The sequence below is a fragment of the Rhododendron vialii genome, chromosome 13a (genome assembly GCF_030253575.1).
Source record: "Rhododendron vialii isolate Sample 1 chromosome 13a, ASM3025357v1".
In the NCBI taxonomy this organism is placed as follows: domain Eukaryota; kingdom Viridiplantae; phylum Streptophyta; class Magnoliopsida; order Ericales; family Ericaceae; genus Rhododendron; species Rhododendron vialii.
The window spans coordinates 30246773-30268144 of NC_080569.1; the positions used below are offsets into that span (position 1 = coordinate 30246773).

General features: G+C 39.8%; 2 protein-coding genes across 11 annotated transcripts; one reads left to right on the plus strand and one right to left on the minus strand.

Moving 5' to 3' along the window:
• The first annotated feature begins 4262 nt into the window (after positions 1 to 4262).
• Positions 4263 to 9348, plus strand: LOC131312499 (UBP1-associated protein 2A-like). 5 transcript variants are annotated; one of them, XR_009195885.1, is made up of 3 exons: positions 4263 to 5887; positions 6999 to 7154; positions 7488 to 7799. XR_009195885.1 is itself a non-coding variant. In XM_058340291.1 (2 exons), the coding sequence occupies exon 1, from the start codon at positions 4406 to 4408 to the stop codon at positions 5885 to 5887; it is 1482 nt and encodes a 493-aa protein (XP_058196274.1). In that variant the 5' UTR covers positions 4263 to 4405; the 3' UTR covers positions 9331 to 9348. The 5 variants fall into 5 exon arrangements, 4 of the variants coding, with proteins under 4 accessions (XP_058196274.1, XP_058196271.1, XP_058196272.1 ...); XM_058340291.1 differs by lacking the exons at positions 6999 to 7154; positions 7488 to 7799 and adding an exon at positions 9331 to 9348; XM_058340288.1 differs by lacking the exon at positions 6999 to 7154.
• Positions 9349 to 11347: 1999 nt separating this feature from the next.
• Positions 11348 to 17269, minus strand: LOC131312502 (UBP1-associated protein 2A-like). 6 transcript variants are annotated; one of them, XM_058340297.1, is made up of 2 exons: positions 15720 to 17269; positions 11348 to 11615 (listed from the first exon to the last, which is right to left on the minus strand). In XM_058340297.1, the coding sequence occupies exon 1, from the start codon at positions 17175 to 17177 to the stop codon at positions 15720 to 15722; it is 1458 nt and encodes a 485-aa protein (XP_058196280.1). In that variant the 5' UTR covers positions 17178 to 17269; the 3' UTR covers positions 11348 to 11615. The 6 variants fall into 6 exon arrangements, with proteins under 6 accessions (XP_058196280.1, XP_058196282.1, XP_058196278.1 ...); XM_058340299.1 differs by lacking the exon at positions 11348 to 11615 and adding an exon at positions 11780 to 11794; XM_058340295.1 differs by lacking the exon at positions 11348 to 11615 and adding an exon at positions 12572 to 12810.
• Positions 17270 to 21372: the final 4103 nt, after the last annotated feature.

The window sequence follows — 21372 nt, forward strand, 5'->3', positions numbered from 1 at the left end:
TGATCATGTTTATCCGACTGTTTTATTTTTATTTTTTTGTCCTTTATAGATTTAAAAATATAGTTACTAAAATAAGTGTTTCAATTTTCAATCCGTTTGAACCGATGCAAAGTTGTTATTTTTCTGATCATTTCATCCTAAATGGTCCTAATAAATTTTTGGCTCCAAGGCCTTTCAATGGACACCCTAAGAGAGTTTTGAAACTAAATAATGGGTCTTAGGGTATTTGTTGAAAGGCTTTAAATCAAAAAATTCATTATGACCATTTAAAATAAAATAATAAAAAAAACGATATTTGCTCTGATTTAACTGAATTGAAAATTAAAGCACTTAATTCTTGAATTATATTTTTAAATATACAAATGGTGTATTTATAGAAATTAAATAAATAAAGTATAAGTAATTAAATAAAAAAATAAATTAAAAAGTAGGAGGACCCGGGGGCTCAACTGCCCTCATTAGCACAGTAGTCCCTACGAAGCTCCTAAAACGTTTCCGTTTTAGTTATAAAAAAAATAGAAACTAGCCATTTGCAATCCTATGGAGTAGAGACGTGATTTGAAGCAACATACTACTGAATCAGTTAAGAGGATTTATGTTAAATAATGGTTAACAAATTTATTAAATTGTACTATAGTTAAAAAAAAGTAATCCTAAACATAACATTTGTATTTTGAATTAGTATGTCGTTTGCAAAATACATTTCGTAATTAGTTCCCAAACACTAATTGTAATCTTAATTGAAAATAGAATTTGAGTTAATCAAAAAAAAATAAGAAGGGAGGTAAATGGGAAAAGTAACAAATAAAGAAAATAATTGAAAAATAAAAAAAATATTCAAAGTGGAAGAAAATAAAAGGAAATAAAGAGAAAAAAAATGAAAAAAAAATCCAGCCGAAAAAAAAAAGAAAATAAAAAGAGAAAAAGAAAAAGAAAAGAAAAATAAATGGATGGAGGGAGGAAGCAGGAGAAGAAGGAAGGAAAAAAATAAATAAATAGGCGGAGGGAGGAGCAGCAGGAGAACGGGGGGGAAGGGAGGGGGTAATATGGAAAATGGGGTGTGGGGCCGGGGCGTGGGGGAAGGGGGGGGGGAAGCAGCCCTCAAAGGAAAAGGAAAAGGATAAGGATGAGAGGACGTGTTTGCATCATCACTCTCACGTGCTTTTATCTCAGAGATTATCTAGAAAGAAAAAAAATTATTATTTTAGTTCCCTGCCACGTGATGTCCCAGGTGATGTCCAGGCCACGCTACGAATTGGTGTGGGGCACCTTTGTTCAGTTTGGATTGTGATGGTATCCTGGGAGTAACAAGTGAGAGAAGAATAGATAGAGAAATACGACTAATGATAATTGGAGAGAATTTTTTTGGAAATCGTGCACACTAATGATAATTGGAGAGAATTTTTTTGGAAATCGTGCACAGAGAAAAATGGTTATTTCTAGGAATCTAAAGCAACCGTAGTGTACGAGTCTTGCTACAACACATACATACATTTACACAAACTCACTCACATCACTTGTGAGTTCACACACACTACACATGTTCAATGTGTGTGGAGGCCCACATGTGATGTGAGACAATTTGTGCAAGTGTTTGTGACTTTGGGCTTGTTCGGTTGGGTTTTTAGAATTTGGACTAAATTATTATCCAATTCCAAAATTCATTTATTACTCCTATCTCCAATCATATATCTCCTCAATCATGACCGCTATCTCCCTACCCTAATCATTATAAATTCAAATCCAAAATTCCAAATTCAAATTCAAAAACCCACAAAGGAACAAGTCTGTGCGTGGTTTTACAATTATTGCATATTGTAGTGTTGAAGAAACCTAAAACACGACGTGGCGGTACTCTGTACACACTGAAAATTCTATTACTATTATTTTGACTCACCTGTTAGATTCATATGGAGCCATTTATTTTCAATCATTTGGATAGTGAGATATGAAAATGGACCCACTTCTCACCAAAATTTGTCGGGAAAATAGGAAATGATTTTGCCACTTCCTTTTTTGTTAATGTCACTCATTTGCAAGTGTATTTTTACACCAAAAATACACTTGTAGAGTAGTGACGTTAACAAAAAAAAGAGTGGCAAAATTAGCAGCCGAAAAATATTGTAATCATTGGTGGGATATGAAAAGAGCCAATCAAAATTTTCAACTTTTAAACCTCGAGGGGGCAGGGTGGGCATAAGAAATCATTAAGTAATTAACCCCCGTTCGGCTAAATGAGCCAATTGATTTATTTATTTTTATTCAATTTTTTTTTGTATTTGTTAGTTTTTCGTCAATTTTTTGAAAATTATTACATCATCACGACGAGAAGAATCTAAAAAGTAAAAATTATGATCGAAATCCATTTTTTTGAATAAATACGAAAAAATTGACTTATTGGCTTATTTTTGTCCTTATTAAAAAAATTAGGTTTCGATAATAATTTTTTACTTTTTATATTCTTCTCGTTATGACGATGCAATAATCCCCAAAAATTTGATCAAAAACTAACAAATACGAAAAATATTTGAATAAAGACAAAAAAAATAAACCAGTTAATTTATTTAGCTGAACGGGCCATTTGACCATGAGGTTGCATGTTTACATCCCACGGAGGCTAACCATCCCGAACTTTACGGCCATTGGAGGTTATGGCGGTCGTTATCTTCAAGATCCTAGAAGTCGCTGACCCGAACATTCGTTGTAAGAAAAAATCAACTCTCCATTTCTTATTCGAAATATTCAGTCACAATGAGTGACATGGCTGGTCTTGTGAAATCCCTCAATCAAAATGGACTAGTTGTAACAATCCGATACAACTGACCTACTTAACTCTAAGCCGAAATATGTTACTCAAAAGATTAACCTCGAGGTTAATAGTAGCTAGTGGGTCATGTCTTATATACCATGTAATCTTTCATTTTTTTCCTTGATGTGAGACTGTGCCCACTTATGGGCTCTCACACTAGTATTGGGCTCTCAATCACAGTCCTTCAAAATATTTTGTGTTTCGCTTTCAATTTTTATACTACGCTCACACTCTCAATGCTAACTCTAGCGAATTTTAGTAATTCGAAATGTGTTTTAAAGACATTTTTTCACTCGCGCTCATACCACACCCGCATGCGAATCATGTGATAAGGCTTGGGCTCCACATAAGATGTGGGGTGGCGAGGAGGCTTCGTATGACCTACAAGTGCAATGATGAATTAATTTTCCTACTTTGGCATTACCCGCTGGATAACTTGGGACACAAAAACAACTAGGGAAAATGACGGTCCAGAACGTGTTTTGATAATTAATATCTGTCAAGAACATGCTGAGAATATTGTTAATGCTGAAAATGTCCTTGGAGGGTATTAATTATCAAACACATCCTTAGCCGTCATTTTCCCAAACAACTACTACTGTATTAGCGAAATTTTAGCCCAAAGGTTGCTCGAGCCGATTGGTTGATGGCTAAGTTTGGGCTCGATTTTAGCCCTATAGTTGGCTCATCTGATATTGGGGTATACATTAACGAGAGTTAGCAAAGAGTTATTAGTAAGTTGGACTACATGAGGATTAGAGGCAGTCTATAGCCCTGAACTCCAACCAACCGCCTCCCATGGGGCTCAAACCGAGGCCTCCACTAAGGAAGACGATGGGTGATGCCAACTGAGTTAAGAGCTCCTTACAATTTTTGAGGTTATTTGTCTACAAAGTGTGCACCTTGTTTCTCTTGGTTTTTTAGACTGTTTTAGTCTTCATTATTTTTTTCGCGTTTCGTAGTTTTGTGTCAAACTTTTGTGAATTTTCAAAAAAGTAAAAAAATTATGACTTTTAACCATTTTTTTTGGAAATTAATTTTGTCACTCCACTTCTCTCACAAAAAGGGAGTGACATTAACGAAAAAGGGGAATGGCAAAATCACTCTTTTTTTTTTTTTTGAAACATCCAATAAGAAGCCTCAAAAACCTGTTTTTTTCGATATTTCTCAAAAATATTGGCTAAAAGGAATAATTATTTACTTTTATGATTTCATTTGACAAAACACGAAACAAATCAATAATTCATAAAAAGTTTGATACAAATTAACAGAATACAAAAAAAAAAAAAAAAAGAACAAAAAAAAAAAAAAACCCCAAAAAGTCGTACGGACGATAAAGAATCTAATTGGAACTTTTGGGTTATTAGTGTAACGCGAATATAAACGTTGGGTCGACCATGTAATTTCCAGTACCTTGTGGGTACTAATGTCTTAGTTGCAAACCTCAGTGGTGTCACCGAAATTTACCCCCCACAAAACCAAGATAACAACACCAGCCGCAGGCTCATTGATCTACTCTTTCAGTAGCGAAGGAAAGCAAGAAAAAAAACCCTAATTCCTAATCCGAAACCCCAATCGTCAACATCATCTCTGCTCATGGCGGGTAAGAAGCGAAAGGCCCGCCCTTCCGAGCCCGAACCCTCCGCCGCACCTCCAATCGAAATCCAGCCTCCGCCTCTGGAGGAGGTCGAAGCTGAACCGGAAGAACAAGTACAAGAAGAACAGATCGAAGCCGAACCGGAACAACAACAACAACAGACCATTGAAGAAGAGCACGAATTGGAACAAGAAGAAGAGGATCCCGCGGAAAACATGGAGGACAACGACAACGGAGGAGAACAAGAAGAAGCCCTAGAAGCCGCCGGCGAAGCAATAAAGACGGAACAGGATGCCAATGGCGGCGTCAAGGGAGAGAAGGAAGAGAAGGAGGAGGAGGAGGAGGAGGAATTGGAAGAAGAGCCCGTCGAGAAGATTCTAGAACCTTTCGGGAAGGAGCAGCTGGTGGTTCTTGTCAAGGAGGCTGTTTCGAAGCACCCCGAATTGATGGAGCTTCTCCACAAGCTGGCTGACGCGGACCCCGCTCACCGCAAGATCTTTGTCCACGGCCTCGGCTGGGACACCACTGCCGAAACCCTAACCAGCGTGTTTGGGAAGTACGGAGAGATTGAGGACTGCAAGGCTGTGGTCGATAAGGTCTCTGGTAAGTCCAAGGGTTATGCTTTTATTCTGTTTAAGCACCGGAGTGGGGCCCGAAAGGCCCTCAAACAGCCCCAGAAGAATATAGGGGATCGCGTGACGTCGTGCCAGTTGGCCTCGGCTGGGCCGGTCCCGGCTCCTCCCCCCACGGCCCCGCCTGTTTCCGAGTACACCCAGCGAAAGATTTTCGTGAGTAATGTGTCTGCTGAGGTTGATATTCAGAAGCTTGTAGAGTTCTTTTCGAAGTTCGGTGAGATTGAGGATGGGCCTTTGGGATTAGATAAGCAAACTGGGAAGCCCAAAGGGTTCTGTCTTTTCGTGTATAAGTCGGTTGAGAGCGCAAAGAAAGCACTGGAAGAGCCTCACAAGAACTTTGATGGTGTGACTCTGCATTGCCAGAAGGCAATTGATGGTCCTAAACCGGGTAAGCCGCATTTTCAGCAGCAGCAGCAACATCATCATCCTCATCACCAGCAGTACCATCCTTACTCTTCGAGGAAAGACAAGAATAAGTATCCAACTGGTGGTGGGGCTGGACCCGGACACTTGATGGCTCCGTCCCGACCTTCCATGAGTTTCAATCCTGCTGTTGCAGCGGCGCCTGCATTGAGCCCGGCTCTTGGGCAGGCGTTGACTGCTCTTCTTGCTTCTCAGGGAGCTGGGTTGGGGCTCAATAACCTGCTTGGGGGACTTGGTGCACCCATGAGCCAGGGAGTACCCCAAGTGATGAACAATCCTGGTGGGTATGGAAATCAGGCTGGTGCCAGCTACGGAAATCAGCAAGTGATGCAGGGTGGGTATCAGAACCCACAAATGGGGCAAGGTGGTGCTGGTAGGACGCAGCCTGGAGGTGGTGCGCCATACATGGGCCACGGTCACTAGGTAAGTGAAAAATATTCCCCCTACATTCATGGGTTTGGTTTTTTCTATTTTTTTTTACTGGTGATACAAATATTGGCATTCATTTGTGGACTTAGTTTTTAACTTATTAGGATCGAAGGCAATAAATTGCTCAATATTGTAGGCATGTGTAGTTGAAGAAAACAAAAGCTTAAGCAATGAACAAAAATTCTTTGGCTGCTAATTATTACTGGAAATTTGTTAGCCTTCTTTGTGTTTGTCGTTGATTCCAGGGAGAAATTTAAAATTGGACACACTGGTAACGCTCGGGGAAAACCTACATCCATTGCTTGAGACCCAGTGCAAATTCAAAAAGGACAATGTAGGATTCACTGATTAATTATGAATGATGTAAGTTTAAGCCAATTAGATATATTTTTCCTTTTAGGCAGTTGTTTATGAAAGAGAAACTTTTGTAGAAGAGGTATTAGAACATTTGACACATTGTTTTGTAGTATGGACAATTTGGAGAGTGATTTGTTATTAATTCGATAGTGTAAAGTAGAGATGATGTTGCACTGTAAGCAATGAATATTTAACATTTGTGTGTGTATAGGTAGGATGTATATCTGTTTGTTGTCCAATCTTTGCCGTTTTGGTTGCATTTTAAAATCATTTCAAAGGTGGCACTTGCTCTTTTGGTTTCGTTTTCGAACGAACTAGCAGTTTAACATTTAACGACCTACAATAAAATTCTAATGTCTATTATTATATCATCCTGTCTGTCGTTTACATGGTACTTTTGTTGTCAACGCTAAAGAGTGTTTTCTGATGGTGGTCACAATATTGTAGATTTTTAGGTGATTGACTATATAAGAAGATTTAGCAAGCGACAATAAATGAAACTGTCATGATTTTGTCATGGGACTAAAGGAAGCTTGTCTAGTCAAGTTAGTCGTCGACATGGTATAGCCTAATTTATGTTTAATTTTGGGTTTCCGAAAGTTTTCCAATTAAGGGTATCTTGATTTTTTTTGGCTTTGTTGGACATGGACGGATACTGAGGACCTTTTTTTGATCGGTAAAGATATTAGAAGCTCTCTCTCTCTCTCTCTCTCTCTCTGCATATGTTTTTCCATGATCTCTTATGCAGGTATTGGGAGGATGAGATTGTCTTGTGGATATTGTGATTTTTAGTTCTCCACAACGGTGGGTTGCCATTGATATTTATTTCTCCATGGTTCCTTGCACCTCTGTTGACATCATACCCTTTAATAAAGCAGTAGGACATTTCCCGTCTAATTGGATGGTAGGTTTTGCTTCTGGTATTTGTCTGATCTTGTATTTGCTTTGATGAGGTGTCTTGCCTTGTTAACTTTTGGGGTGTTTGGGTAATTTTTCACTTTTCTCCTTTTGCCCCTGCTTGTGGTGAAGAAAAATCTCATCTTTTATAACACCTGACTGAATTCCTACTCATCAAATTTTAATTGTCCATTTCATGACAAACCTTGCACTAGAATTGTGGTTGGATAGATGTATATATCCCAGGTATGGGGTTCATCTTCAGTTTGCACGTTTTTTCTGCTAAAAATATTTTCCTGTTAAAGTAAGGTTTTTGATGTTCTATGTATTCATTGTGCAGATTCCTCCATAGATGCATCAAACTTTTATTTTGGACTGGTGATTCTTCTGAAGTTCAAGCACATAGGCAAACAACGATTTCTATTGGTAGCAAAAAGTACTGTTTGCCTAAAGATCAGAGTCTTAAAACTGTATTTTTCTTTCTATCCAAGTACTTATGTTCCTTCTAGTGTTTTTCAATAACGTGTATTTCGACTCCAATGTTTTTTGTTCTAAAGAAGTATTGGTGGAGCAGGTGATTTTAAAGTGGCTAGGCAGCAACTATTTTCCGATTTGACTAAATTTGAATAATGGATTCTTCTGCTTGATTTTAGCTACATTCTTAATGGCACTTGTGGGGGTGAAAGATCTTCCTTTCCCCATTTTATTGCCTGATTGTGTTTTCCATAATTTTTTTGGTGATCCATTGTCACTCTCGTTTCTCCTCACTTTGGGAACTGCTTACCAAAATGTATTTGTCCCATATGCAAAATTTTTGCTGACATTTAACTGTTTGCTTTCAAATGACAAAGCTATTTCTGCGGCAGTTGTGTGCAATTGCATTTGAGGCACCACATTACAGCATCAACTTTGGCAGCATGGCATTCGCCCATTATATGAATTTCTCCTAAAACTCTTAACTCTTGCAGGTGACCTTCTGTAGCAACCTCCTCTTGCATGAAGATGACTCCCCCCCTGGAGCTTTCTTCATGTACCTTTTTATTTTGTTCTTTTCCTTCTCTTTTTTCTCTATTTGCCCCCTTTCTTTTGGTCTCTTGGGATATGCAACTTGGTAGCATATTGGTTAACAGTGTAATGGTTATTGTGGAGGGGCGGGGTTAGTAAGGATCGTTCAGAAATGAATACAAATTGTCGTATTTTGGTAATTTAACAACCTTGATTCTACGAAGCATGCTTTAAGCGGAAAGAACTCTTCTTCAGTATTAGGGTGTGGGGGACAGATGTTTCATTCTTATCTAGTGGGAAGTTGCACAGTATTTGTTGATTTTTGACGGTTTTTTTTAAAATTTTGAAAAAGAAAAAGAAGTATTCAATCAGGGTTCTTTATAAAATCACTGGTTTCATATTTACTGGTCCATCTTAGCCTGAGAAAAACTCTTCTTATTTGTGTTCTTTGCCCCTGAGTTACAATGTTACATTGAGTATCAAGATTTGGTCTATATAGGTCTTGAAGGTTGAATGTAAATGGTTGTTTCCTCTCTAGAGATTTCGTATCTTTTCCCTTTTCTCCCTCGTCCTCGGCAATATTTGCTCTCATCTGTCTTCAACAATTCCTGTTGATGAATACTCGCAATTCGTATCTGTAATTGGAATCTTCTCCTCATGCCCTTTTGAGGGTTGGAAATTCTTGTAGCAATGACATTATGGTGAAGAGCATGATTTCATGATCAGCCTGTAGCTTGGGGTTTGCATCCACGGATGTCCCTTGAAACTGTCGTGGGAATTTAACTATGCAGTGGTCAAATCAACAGCGTTTCCTGTAGAATTTACTTGGATACTGTTAAGAGGGGATTCTGTACAGAAGGACACTCTGGAACCTTGATTATTGTTAAGCCTGTGCCCTTTCATATTATGTTTCGCAGGATTGTGTAATTGTTAAACAGGAATTAAAGTTGCTTATGAGTTAAGTTAAGGCGGCTCCAAATATGGTAAAATCTGTAATGCGCAAGTAAATATATACTAATATTATGTTTCTTTTTCCTCAAAAGTTTATGTTCCGCAGCATTTGTTTGTGTGACTTAAGTTTATGTGGTTCCTCCGATTTATCCTTTCATGTCAATGGATTCTCTATGAACTTTAACCTTTTCAACCTTCTTTAAAATCCTCTGGCAATCGTGATGCAGACTGGTTGAAAGAAGGGGTTAACCTGGCCACTACTTCGAATCTTATTTGATTTGACCATTATGGGTTTTGGAATTATGCAATTTAAAGACAAACTGGGTGGATGTATTGCCAATATCCTACGGCAAGAAGCTGAATTTTGCTGTTAATTTTTTCAACATATGACTCTTTATCTGTTCCTTTTCTTTCTTTTTATTTCCTATATGTGCTGCACTGGATTTGTATTTGTTGTTCTTGCAATAAACTCAGGTGGGCCTGGAGCTGGATACGAGATTTCTGCAGGGGAAAATTTACTCCGAGAGTATACTCATCGGTTTATGTTAGTGTGATTTTGCCTCGGCACAGTTATGTTTATCCTCGTCTTGTGGTCTCATCTTATTCCCTCTAAAGCCCTTTTGGCCATTAGGGTCCGCTTTGGGAAGCTGGTGGGATGCCTTTCATTCTTTTAATTACTTTTATGTGGACATCTTATTTCAATTTTTTTTTTGGGTGCATGATGCCTAATCTGCAAATGAGTTCAGCGCACAACCTTGACGTTTCGTTAACTAAAAAAGTTGGAACAGGAGGTCGAACAGAATAATATAGAGATTTTAGATTCTAGCTTGTTAACATAAGTTACAGCAATAATTTTTTCTCAACTAATTTTAGTAGGCTCTTACTATGGTGCACTATCAAGAGAAAATTGGGAAATTCTGAGTTTTCAAAAACAATTTTGATTTTTGTCAATTTCAGTTTATGTTCAAAATAGAGGGTAAAAAAGTTACTTTCTCAATTTACTAGAACTGAGAAACATTCAATTCAACAAAGATTGTAATAACAATAGCTTGAATAGTTGGCCGGAGGAGAGAATGTTCTATTGAGGTCGTTTAGTTCCTTGGAGATTGAAACTCTTAGGTCACCAAAGATGTATGAGGAAGACAATATTAGAGAGAGACAGCGTGTGTTGTTTTTGGAGATAAAGTTTCAATACCTGTAAGGGATGATAGGAAAATTGAGGTTGCCGGCTGGCTGTATCGTAAACAAGTGCCCTTAATGGCCAATCAACACGATGGATACGACATATCAGGCCCAATTCTCAAGGTTATGACAAACTCTCAAGGCCAATAATATGGAAGGGAATGTATCCTCAGACCTCAAGAAGCGTGAATAGTCGGTCATTCATCTATTAGAAGGCCTCATTTGAACGTCACAAGATGGCAGACGTTCAAGTTGTAGGTGTGAATCGTTACTTGCCAATCATAGAGGCCTTAATGTGCTATTTAAATCAGCCAATCATAGGAGTGAATGTGTATCTCCAATCATAGAGGCCTTAATGTGCTATTTAAATCAGCCAATCATAGGCGTGAATGTGGAATGTATCTTATTCTTGGTCGTAGGTGTTATGTATGATGTATATATAGTGTATGAATATCTCTCTCTCTCTCTCTCTCTCTCTCTCTCTCTCTCTCTCTCTCTCTCTCTAGAATTGGCATAAGGTCCAAGGGGCACCTTAGACAATCCCTTGAGGTCAAGCCTCCGAACCATGATCTCCGCGACAGTCCTAGAGCACCTAGACCCTGCTCCCAGCCTTAGCGTTGTTCTCTTTTGGCGGAGTTGGTCCTTGGCATAACCTAACGAGGTCAAGCAATGGAGGAGTGATTGTTAAGAACTTAAGAGCACGCTGAGCCACTCACAATCATGTTAATCTTTAAACACGGGCAACAAATCTGTTCAATTTCTAGAGAGCCCTTGAGGTTGCTATTAACTCAGGCATCTGGTGTTGAATTTTTGTCGGTCTTGCGTGCTTCCAATTTGAAAGACAATGCTGTTCTTGGTATGGAATTCAGACTCTTCTCAACTGCAGGTTAAGTTTCTAAAAGAGGGGACAGTGTACCATCGATGATCTTTCTTTTTGTACAAAATCGACACTAGAGATCAAATCCAACATGTCATCAGCTCAGGCACGCTTCCTCACTTTCTGCTGGGCTTCACTATGGCATGATTTATTAAAATCCGCTTTCACAGTATGTAAGATGAAAGGATCTTAAGAATAAAACCACTGTAACTCTACCTTGAAGACCACAATGGGCTCAACAACCTTAACCATTTCTAGTTCCATAATAGAGTTTTCGCCACGCCTCAATCAGCACGAATCTGAAAAGAAACTAATAAGGTTAGCTGGGTGTTTTCAGGGCAACACCAGCTACAAGAGTTGAGATTAAGGGCAAGACCAAAAGTTGAGTAGTATCCTCCCTCCATCGATACCCACATTCCCTGCAGATACCACCAAATCCAGCTCCAGGCCCACCTGATGGAGTTATAGCAAGAACAACAAATACAACTCCAGTGCAGCATATGTAAGAGATTGAAAAGAAAGAAAAACGACAGATTCGAGTTAAATATAAAATTAAAAAACCAAAACGACAACACCACAAGCTTAGGAGCGCTCAGGTGCTATTGTCGGGTTCAGGTAAGCTGGGGAACAATCTGCATCATCACCACGTGACGATGTTAAGCCAGGTCAAAAAGGTTCAAAATAGAACCATTGAGACGAAGCAACAGCAGGAAACACTAAGGCTCTGTTTGTTTGGATGTAAAATGTTCTCTTGAAAAATATTTTACCCATCTTCCGGTGTTCAATTGGGCCAAAGGATAAGTAAGACACTTTTTATTACACCATCACACCTCCAAATGATCAACACTCAAAACTCCTCAAGTCATTCTTGGCATTTCAAACCTCATTTTCTTCGTGGCTCTAGAGCTTCCGACATCTATCCTAATCAGAGTCTTTGCCAATGGCCTTGGGTCAAGCTCAGCGTGACCAGTGCTTGAGCATGACAGTTTGTACATTTGAAGTTGGCAATAAGGCTTTACAACATCTCTCCAAGTGTCAACCAAACGGCAGAAAACGAGGAGAAACAATTATTTTTCGAAAATCATTCAGATGGAAATATTTTCTCGTGAAATATTTTACAGCCTAAAACTGAAGGGAAATTATACAATAGTCCGGGAGTACCGCCACGTGATACTCCGGACTATTTTACAACCACACATTCCTGTGGGGTCCATACACTTAATGGTAGACCTCATAGGAACGTGTGGTTGTAAAGTGGTCCGGAGTACCATGCAGCGGTACTCATGGACTATTGAATAATTACTAAAAACTGAACTCTGAAAAACAAAAGCTATTGAACAAAGAAACAAAAGGACTACCCTAACACCAGAACAAATTCAGCCAGCCTCACTAAAGAGAAAGCGAGAACATAAGTAACTAACCAATGTTTTTATTTTTTATCTGAGTAACTAATAAATGTTCCACACTGCCCTTTTATGTAGCAGTCCCTCCACCAGTATCAATTTATAAATCTCCATTAAGGAACTCGAGCAAAGGATACTCCTTGGAACTGACAAGAACAATCGACAATTAGAACCATATCCTTATCACCTTGTAAGCCATGAAAGTTGCATTGGAGACCTGTGGGCGCACGCCGCCGAGCTACAGGCTGATCAGGCCATTAAGAGCCATATTAATTATAATCTAAAACCTAACCTCAGAACAAAGGAACAGAAGTTGAGAAAATTATTATATCAGGCCTAAGAATCACAGATATGGACAAGCGAAACAATATGACATGGTCATGGTATGTTCACAGACACGAAGATGCGTAATTCTTCAAAAAACTAGGACATGGACACATTGGGAACACATTGAAGTATAACATAACCTAAGCATCCATGGCAATTTCAATCCTGTCCAAATTTTTAAAATTACATTCTGATTTTGCGCGTGTCTAAGAGTGCCTTCAACATGTCAGACTAACAAAAAACTTGGCAAAGTGTTTGGGCGCATGGGACATGTGTCCTAAATTGTACAAACATACCTTGTCCAACACAAATATGTGATGCTGGTATCAAGCCATGGAAAATAAAACGTACCGGTCAGTGAACATTCACCAGTCATTCTCGGGTGAGCCTCATCAAGTAAATTTTATTCCTTTTGGAAGACTTTCAAACATCACTTCAAGAAACTGAACTCACAGTAACTTTTCACTTGACATGACTCAGCAGCTATTACTCCCCAATAACAAAGAAGAGTTCTTTCCACGTCATGAATCGAGAAGGTGCTAAATTACCCAAAGATCTGCCAAAATTTGTTTATCATCCAAACTAGTCTTACCACCATACCCTCCACCATAACAACTATTATGATAACCAATACTTATGCCGACTTGTCTAGCCAAAACCAAAAGAATAGGAAAAAGGAAACAAAGGAAAAGGAAAAGCTCTTGGAAAATCTCATTTTCGCATCACCGGCAATAGCAACATTCATAAGAGAAGTTCAGAGAATCAGTTGATGCCATTTGAAATTTTTTGAAAGCCATGCTGTCAAAGTTGGTTCCATGTCTGGAACATCGAAGAGGCTGAGATAATGAATAGATAAAATCATAAAACCAGTAACACCTGCAGAATTTTTGCTCTTGGACAAGTACATAAATAAAGATGAGCAAAATTTTAGTGCAGACAAACATGGAGAGAGTATATAAGACTTGAAACACTCACAAAATAATACTCTGGCATCATTCCATGATTGAGTAGAAACAGACATTGGATCACTTGGAAAAAAATTATCAGCATCATAGAAAGGAAAATGCAGACTTTTTACCTCCATATAAACGCCAAACCATGTGGACAGATTCGAGCGGACAGAAACCATAAAGACATCAGTCAAATTGGAAAATTGTTGCTAATAAACAGCCTTAAAATACGGAAACTTGTTCTAAGTAGGAAACCATACCAGATTCCTGACTTTCAGAAACATAAAATATCGGAGTCAAATACTACATTTTAAAAATACTCCAAGGAACATAACTACTTGAACAGAAATTTAAAAGTACAGGTTTAGGATTCTGGTCTTTAGGTAAACAGTTACTTTTTGAGTAAAGACGTCGTTTGCATGAGTGCCTTGAACTTCAGAAGAATCACCAGTCCAAAACAAAAAGTTTGATGCATCTATGGAGGAATCTGCACAGTGAATATGTAGAGCATAAAAAACCTCAAGTTTAAGAGGAAACTCTTTTGAGCATAGAAAGTGTGAAACAAATTGAACCTTTCAATAAATCAAAACTAAAAATTTTCATTTATCCAACCCATATGCAAGCACAAGAATGTATGTCACCAAAATGGACTATTGTAAGATGATGTACAAAACAACCATCCGAAAGTAGCGTAGGGACATATATCGAAGCTTCATAGAAAAAGTTAAAACTGAATGTAATTGTTGCGCAAAACAATATTTCCATCAAACATGGGAAAATAAAAAAAATGGAGTTCAAACATACCTCTACTCCCAAAAGTCAACAAGGCAAGACACCTCACCGAAGGAAACACATGATGTCAGATCATCGCTGCCTTGCGTGTTACAGACCAAAGGAATACACAACTAACAGAAGGAAAAACTACCATCCAATTCAACATTCAACAACCACAAATCACTTATAAGTTATAAGGCAAGGAACCAAGGATAATCAAAATGTTAATCTCTATTGTGCATTGGCATCCTCAGTAGTTAGGAGAAGACCACTTCAAACAACTACATCCGTAAAGCGAACAAACTCATCCCACAAATATCCTTGCATCCTCAGTAGTTAGGAGAAGACCACTTCAAACAACTACGTCTATAAAGCGAACAAACTCATCCCACAAATATCCTCAATGTCACAGGGAAACATATGTGGAGAGGGAGAGAGAGGATCATGTGTCCTATCACCAAGGGGCTATTACCTCAACATTTATGACGAAAACCTGATCTGTACTATATTGTGGGAGAATCGAAAGAACTATCAGCCAATAAACAGAATATAGATACCCTAAAAAATATGGTACCTATAAGTATCATGTAATATTGGGTCAATCTTAATAAAAGTGTACACCAATTCGCATCTAAGCAACCAAAATTCATGCCATCAAACTTGCACAATCAATAAGGCTTCGCTACCTTTCGTAGGTTTCCTAGTGAACAAAAAATTCATGCAATTTTTGGATTAAAAAAAAAACATTACTACTTGCATAATTTTTAAAGTCTTTTCGCACCAAAATAAAGAACTGATAATCTATAATTTTGTCAAAGAAAGTCAAGATCCTATGCATGGAGAGTTTTAACAAAAGAAGAGGGGTTCTTGAACATGAGGATGACTTCAAATGGCGATTCTAATAACTAGGTGCCACCCAACTACATGATCAATCTAGAAACGACAAATTTTATTGGGTAGAAGTGTCCATTTACCCTATCAAATCATGTCTAGTGAGTGAGTGAGCTTGTAATTGAATGAAGATGTGTATATCAGCAGCAACAAAAGAAGCACAAGAAAGAAAACAATCAGCGATCAAAGCAGTAGGTACACCTTTTGCTTACCTAGTAACCGTGACCCATGTAAGGCGCACCACCACCAGGCTGTGTCCTACCAGCACCACCTTGCCCCAGTTGCGGGTTCTGATACCCGCCCTGCATCCCTTGCTGATTTCCATAGCTCGCACCAGCCTGATTCCCATATCCACCAGCATTGTTCATCACCTGCGGCACGCCCTGGTTCATGGGTGCTCCAAGTCCCCCAAGCAGGTTATTGAGCCCCAACCCAGCTCCCTGAGAAGCAAGAAGAGCTGTCAACGCCTGCCCAAGAGCCGGGTTCAGCGCAGGAGCCGCCGCAACCCCAGGATTGAAGCCCATGGAAGGCCGGGACGGAGCCATGAGGTGTCCGGGTCCAGCCCCACCACCAGCTGAATACTTGTTCTTGTCCTTCCTGGAAGAGTAAGGATGGTGCTGCTGGTGATGACCATGATGATGTTGCTGCTGCTGCTGATGCTGCTGAAAAAAGGGTTTCCCAGGTTTAGGACCATCAATTGCCTTCTGGCAATGCAGGGTCACACCTTCGAAGTTCTTATGAGGCTCTTCCAGTGCCTTCTTTGCACTCTCAACCGACTTATACACGAATAGACAGAACCCTTTGGGCTTCCCAGTTTGCTTATCTATCCCTAAAGGCCCATCCTCAATCTCACCAAACTTCGAAAAGAACTCAACAAGCTTCTGAATGTCCACCTCAGCCGCCACATTGCTCACGAAAATCTTTCGCTGGGTGTACTCGGAAACAGGCGGGGCCGTGGGGGGAGGAGCCGGGACCGGCCCGGCCGAGGCCAGCTGGCACGACGTCACACGGTTCCCTATGTTCTTCTGGGGCTGTTTGAGGGCCTTTCGGGCCCCACTCCTGTGCTTGAACAGGATAAACGCGTAACCCTTGGACTTGCCGGATACCTTGTCCACCACAGCCTTGCAATCCTCGATCTCCCCGTACTTCCCGAAGACGCTGGTCAGGGTTTCGGCAGTGGTGTCCCACCCAAGGCCGTGCACGAAGATCTTGCGGTGGGCGGGGTCCGCGTCGGCCAGCTTGTGCAGGAGCTCCATCAGCTCAGGGTGCTTCGAAACAGCTTCCTTGACGAGAACGACCAGCTGTTCCTTCCCGAACGGCTCCAGAATCTTCTCCACGGGCTCTTCCTCCAACTCCTCCTCCTCCTCCTCCTCTTCTTCCTTGCCATTGGCTTCCTGTTCCGTCTTTATCGCTTCGTCACCGCCTTCCAGGGCCTCCTCTTGCTCTCCTCCGTTGCCGTTCTCGTCGTCCTCCATGTTTTCCGCCGGATCTTCTTCTTCTTGTGGTTGTTGTTCTAGTTCTTCGTTGGTCTGTAGCTGTTGTTCGGGTTCGGGTTCCGGTTCGATCTGTTCCTCTTGTACTTGAACTTCTGGTTCAGCTTCGACCACCTGAGGTAGAGGTTGGGGTTCCGGCTCAGAAGGACGGACCTTTCGCTTCTTACCTCCGGCCATGAGGATAGCTGATGATTTTGACGATTAGGGTTTCGAAATTGGGGGGCTAGGGTTTCTTCTTCTCTATCTATTCGAAAGCAGAACGAACGGCTCACGGTTTTTTATAGAGGGAAAAAAGTTGGACGAAGTTTCGTCCGTGCTCCCCGATGACGTGTTAATGACTTCATTGCCCTTTCTATTTTGGTGCTTTGCGAGGTTATTCCTGTGTAAATTGTTACGAAAGGGAAGTGCAGTTTTGGGAAACACCGCTAAAATGGGTAGGTAAATTTCACTGACCAACCTTTGGTTTTTTGAAATGTCACTTCCCTCCCTACTCCTTTCTCTGACAATATCGAGATTTCCCCCCTTCTGTTAATTTGTTCGCAAACGGCGTTAGATTTTGTGGGGAAATGACAAACATAACCTTGAACTATTCCATTTCTCTTTTGTGTCCAATAATCATCTCTCTGTCGTGTAAACCCAGCAAGAATCCTAATGCCAATATGCCAATGGGGAGCACAGGTCCAGCTTGGACATGCCTTGGCCGGAAAATCTACTCATGGGTTTCTGCTAATCAATAAGTTATGGACAACTTCTTGTTATTTAAAGATGTCAAGTTATTTATATTAACTCATAGGTTATAGATGGTATATACGCGGGTCAAAGGGAGATAACGAGGGGAAAATGAAGAGGAAGAAGTTTTTGGTTTAGGGTAAACAACATGACAAAATACAATAACTTGTAGGTCCAAATTTTTTAATGGAAATGCCATCTTATATTTTTTCCGACGGTAAGAAATGTTCGGGCCAGCTTACATGCAGCTCATTTCTGGGTTTAGTCAAAAGCATGTCATCCATACCGGGACTATGGGATTCACGATAAATTTCTTTTTTGTGGCCTCATCCCAACAAATTTCTACTCACAATTATACCACTAACTTTTATGGCATCTCCAATGAATTGGCTAAAATTGAATGGCCAATTGGTAGCTTTTTATATAAATAGGACCAACTTATCAATCAATAGGTAGTCATTAGTCTATTGAGTGAATGATCACTCCAATAGACTATAGCTAAATTTTATTATCTTAAACAAGAATTTTGATCCAACTTAGAATGAAAAAAGAGAGGAGGTCCATGTTCCATTGTGAAGGAGATGAATTGAAAGCCTCCAACGTTTTTTGTAGCTATTGTTGCATGACAACATTTTAAACAGGTCCGTTTTATTTCCAGAAAAACAAAAAAACATTTTTCTATTTACAAGTTGGGATCGCAAAAAAATATAATGAGTCTATATATTGGTGGCTAAATATAGACGGCGAGCTATTGAACCATAAACTTATATATGGACCGATTTATCTAGTCCATTGGAGTTAATTTTTGTTCATTCACTTACTAAAATTTTTAGTCATTCATGCTAATGAGTATTTTATAGGGTCCACTGAAAATGCTCACTGGCATTCTTTTTTCTCGTGGTGGATTTGGTTCTTCTAAGGACAAGAACAATGTTTGTGATCTGCGTGATACACAATCCGTTTTGTGCACCCATTACATGTCCATCCAACGTTTGATTATTTGTGTAACGCCCCGAATTTTGGGAACGTTAAGTATGCAATTTCATTTCAAAATAAATGGAGTTTGGCTCAATATTACATTATAATTCTCCCAAGAGTACTTTATTAAACAAAAGGAGGATAGACTAGGGTTCCTATCTACTACTCCGTCTCTTCTTCCATTCTGGCCAGCTCCTCGGCTCCGAAAGCTTCCAAGGTATAGTGTTCACCCTGTTCGTCTATGAGGTCTGACACATTATACCGGCGTCGCTACCAATATAATATGTCAGGGTCACCAAAGGTAACACCGTGAGCTTACAAAAGCTCAATAGAATAAACCCTACCCACTAACCCATAACTTACAACCAGTAAATCATATACGACAAATAGTAACAATCACACATCCACATTCGCTATTCAAACTATCGTTAGTGTCCATGACTTTCTGAGTTTCTCCTACGTGACTCATCGTAGACCGTGTCACTATTTTTCATATACCAATTCATCATTTCCAAAAATATTTTCAACACACCCAACCTCGGTTTCGCTGTTCCGGGTTCCCGAGTATCCTCACAATGGTTCCGCTGCACTGGGTTCCCATTGGCACACAAAACTTGCATTGGCTCCTCTCCGCGGATAACCAAGCCACATTACCAATGAGGCTACCACGTCCGGCCCCATTGGCAATCTTCACAATGGGCTACCAAGTCCGGCCACATTGAGGTTTTCACAAATCCACGCAATGAGCTACCAAGTCCAGCCTCATCGCGGATTTTCATACACACAATGGGCTACCAAGTCCGGCCACACTGCGGTTTCAAAACACATCTCATCATTATCCACACCCTAGGTGTTATGTTTCTATTTTCTTGATTTCCGTGTCTCGTTTTCATGCATAGACTCCGCGGTAGGATTTTTCGCATACGCAACCATAAATCAATCATTGAAATCTTGAAATTAAACTAACAAGATCATCCAATTCTATATTAATAATCATACTCATAACCATCTTAAAGATCAAAATACGAATACTTCTATTCAAGTGTCAAATTCTATCTTTCGAAAACCGTTCTTTCTTTCTTTTGAGAAATCCTAAGCAACATATGTTTATTCGAAAAATAAAGTCGATATATTCAACATACTCCCCTTCCTTTTCATCTTTTTAAAGAAAGCTCTTTTTCAAGTTCCTCATGCATACAAGTATCACACATAGCATTTGAAGAAATAGATAACTTTATCTACTTAAGGAAATACTTAAGAATATTCTGCTTATGCTTAGAGATAGGAGTTAAGATGATCCTACGTTATACATAGAGATAGTGAGTAAGATTAATCTACCTTGATCCGAAACTAGTTGGGGCTGAATAAGCTAGTTGGAAGTTTTCTACGAGCGGTGAAACTCGCAAATCTGGACCAAACTTTGGATGGCAGTAACTCGGTCAATATTTGGCCGAATATGATCGTTCTTGGGTCGAAATCCAAGCTCTAGAAGCGCTCTACAACTTTTGTGAAGGAAGTTGATCCTAGAAACTACTTTAAGTAGGAGAAAAATGGTGATAAAAGAAGAGACAGTGTGCTGTCAGAAAATGAAAATCCGAGATTTTTACTGAACTTCGGATGCCAATATCTTTGTCATTTATTCACCGATTGGGGTGGTTCTTGGGTCTAACTTGAAGGTCTCGAAGTTCTCTACAACTTTCTTGAAGGGAGTTGGTTCTAAAAACTAATTTAAGCAGGAGAAAAATAAAGATTTGTGAAGGGCAGTAAGCTGTCTGGAAAATGAAAATGGCAATTGAGTGAAGTTGTGAGTTGAATGGAAGGCATGGGGTGCTATTTATAGCCAACACTTGAGCTCCTCCTCCCTCCTCTATGACCGCCCCCCCCCCCCCCCCCTCTCTCTCCTTTCTCCCATGGATTTGCTCCATTGAGTGGTCATTTCAAGCCTTTCAATCAAGTCATAGCCTTCCATGACTTGTCTTTTCCAATTTAGGCCAAATCTTAGGCCATCATGAAGGGTTTTTGACTTGTCAAGTCTATGGGGAGGTTGCTTACAAGAAAGAATATAATCATGGGCTAGCTTTGTACTTTGGAAGACTAGAATGGGTTGGCATGTAGTAAATAGGCTTAGGGCTATTAAGGTTGCTTGTGTAAGTGTCCAAAACACAATCACACACTCCACCTCCACTCTCTCACTCTCGGCCTCTCACTCTCTCTCCATCGCCCCCCCCCCCTCTCTCTCTCTCTCTCTCTCTCTCTCTCTCTCTCGTGTCTATATACATCTAAGAAAATCTAGGAAAGTAAGTCTAAGATTATTAGGTTTAAGGCTAGAACATAGGTGTGCATGCATGACAAAGCTAGCCTTGCTTCCAAAGGAAGCAAAATGATGAGATTCCATGTATGACTTGTCTTGTCATGCTTATTGGTAAGTCAAAGGTCTATTAACCAAGGGATAAAAATTCCTCTAACAATTATGGACCAAGGGGTAAATGAATATTGGTAATAATTAAGGTTTGAAATGACTTGTCATGGGAGTAAAAATGATTACTCCTATGGTCTAATGGTCCTTTAGGATTTGGAGGGGTCCATAACGCTCAAAGATGGTCTAAAAGGTCCAATTAGGGTTAGGGTATTGTAACTAGGTGAATCGGTAGTTTGGTTCCTCCAA

Excerpts from the sequence above, each read along its gene's own strand:
- LOC131312499 (XM_058340291.1), top strand. The coding sequence starts at position 4,406 with ATGGCGGGTAAGAAGCGAAAGGCCCGCCCTTCCGAGCCCGAACCCTCC.
- LOC131312502 (XM_058340297.1), bottom strand. The coding sequence starts at position 17,177 with ATGGCCGGAGGTAAGAAGCGAAAGGTCCGTCCTTCTGAGCCGGAACCC.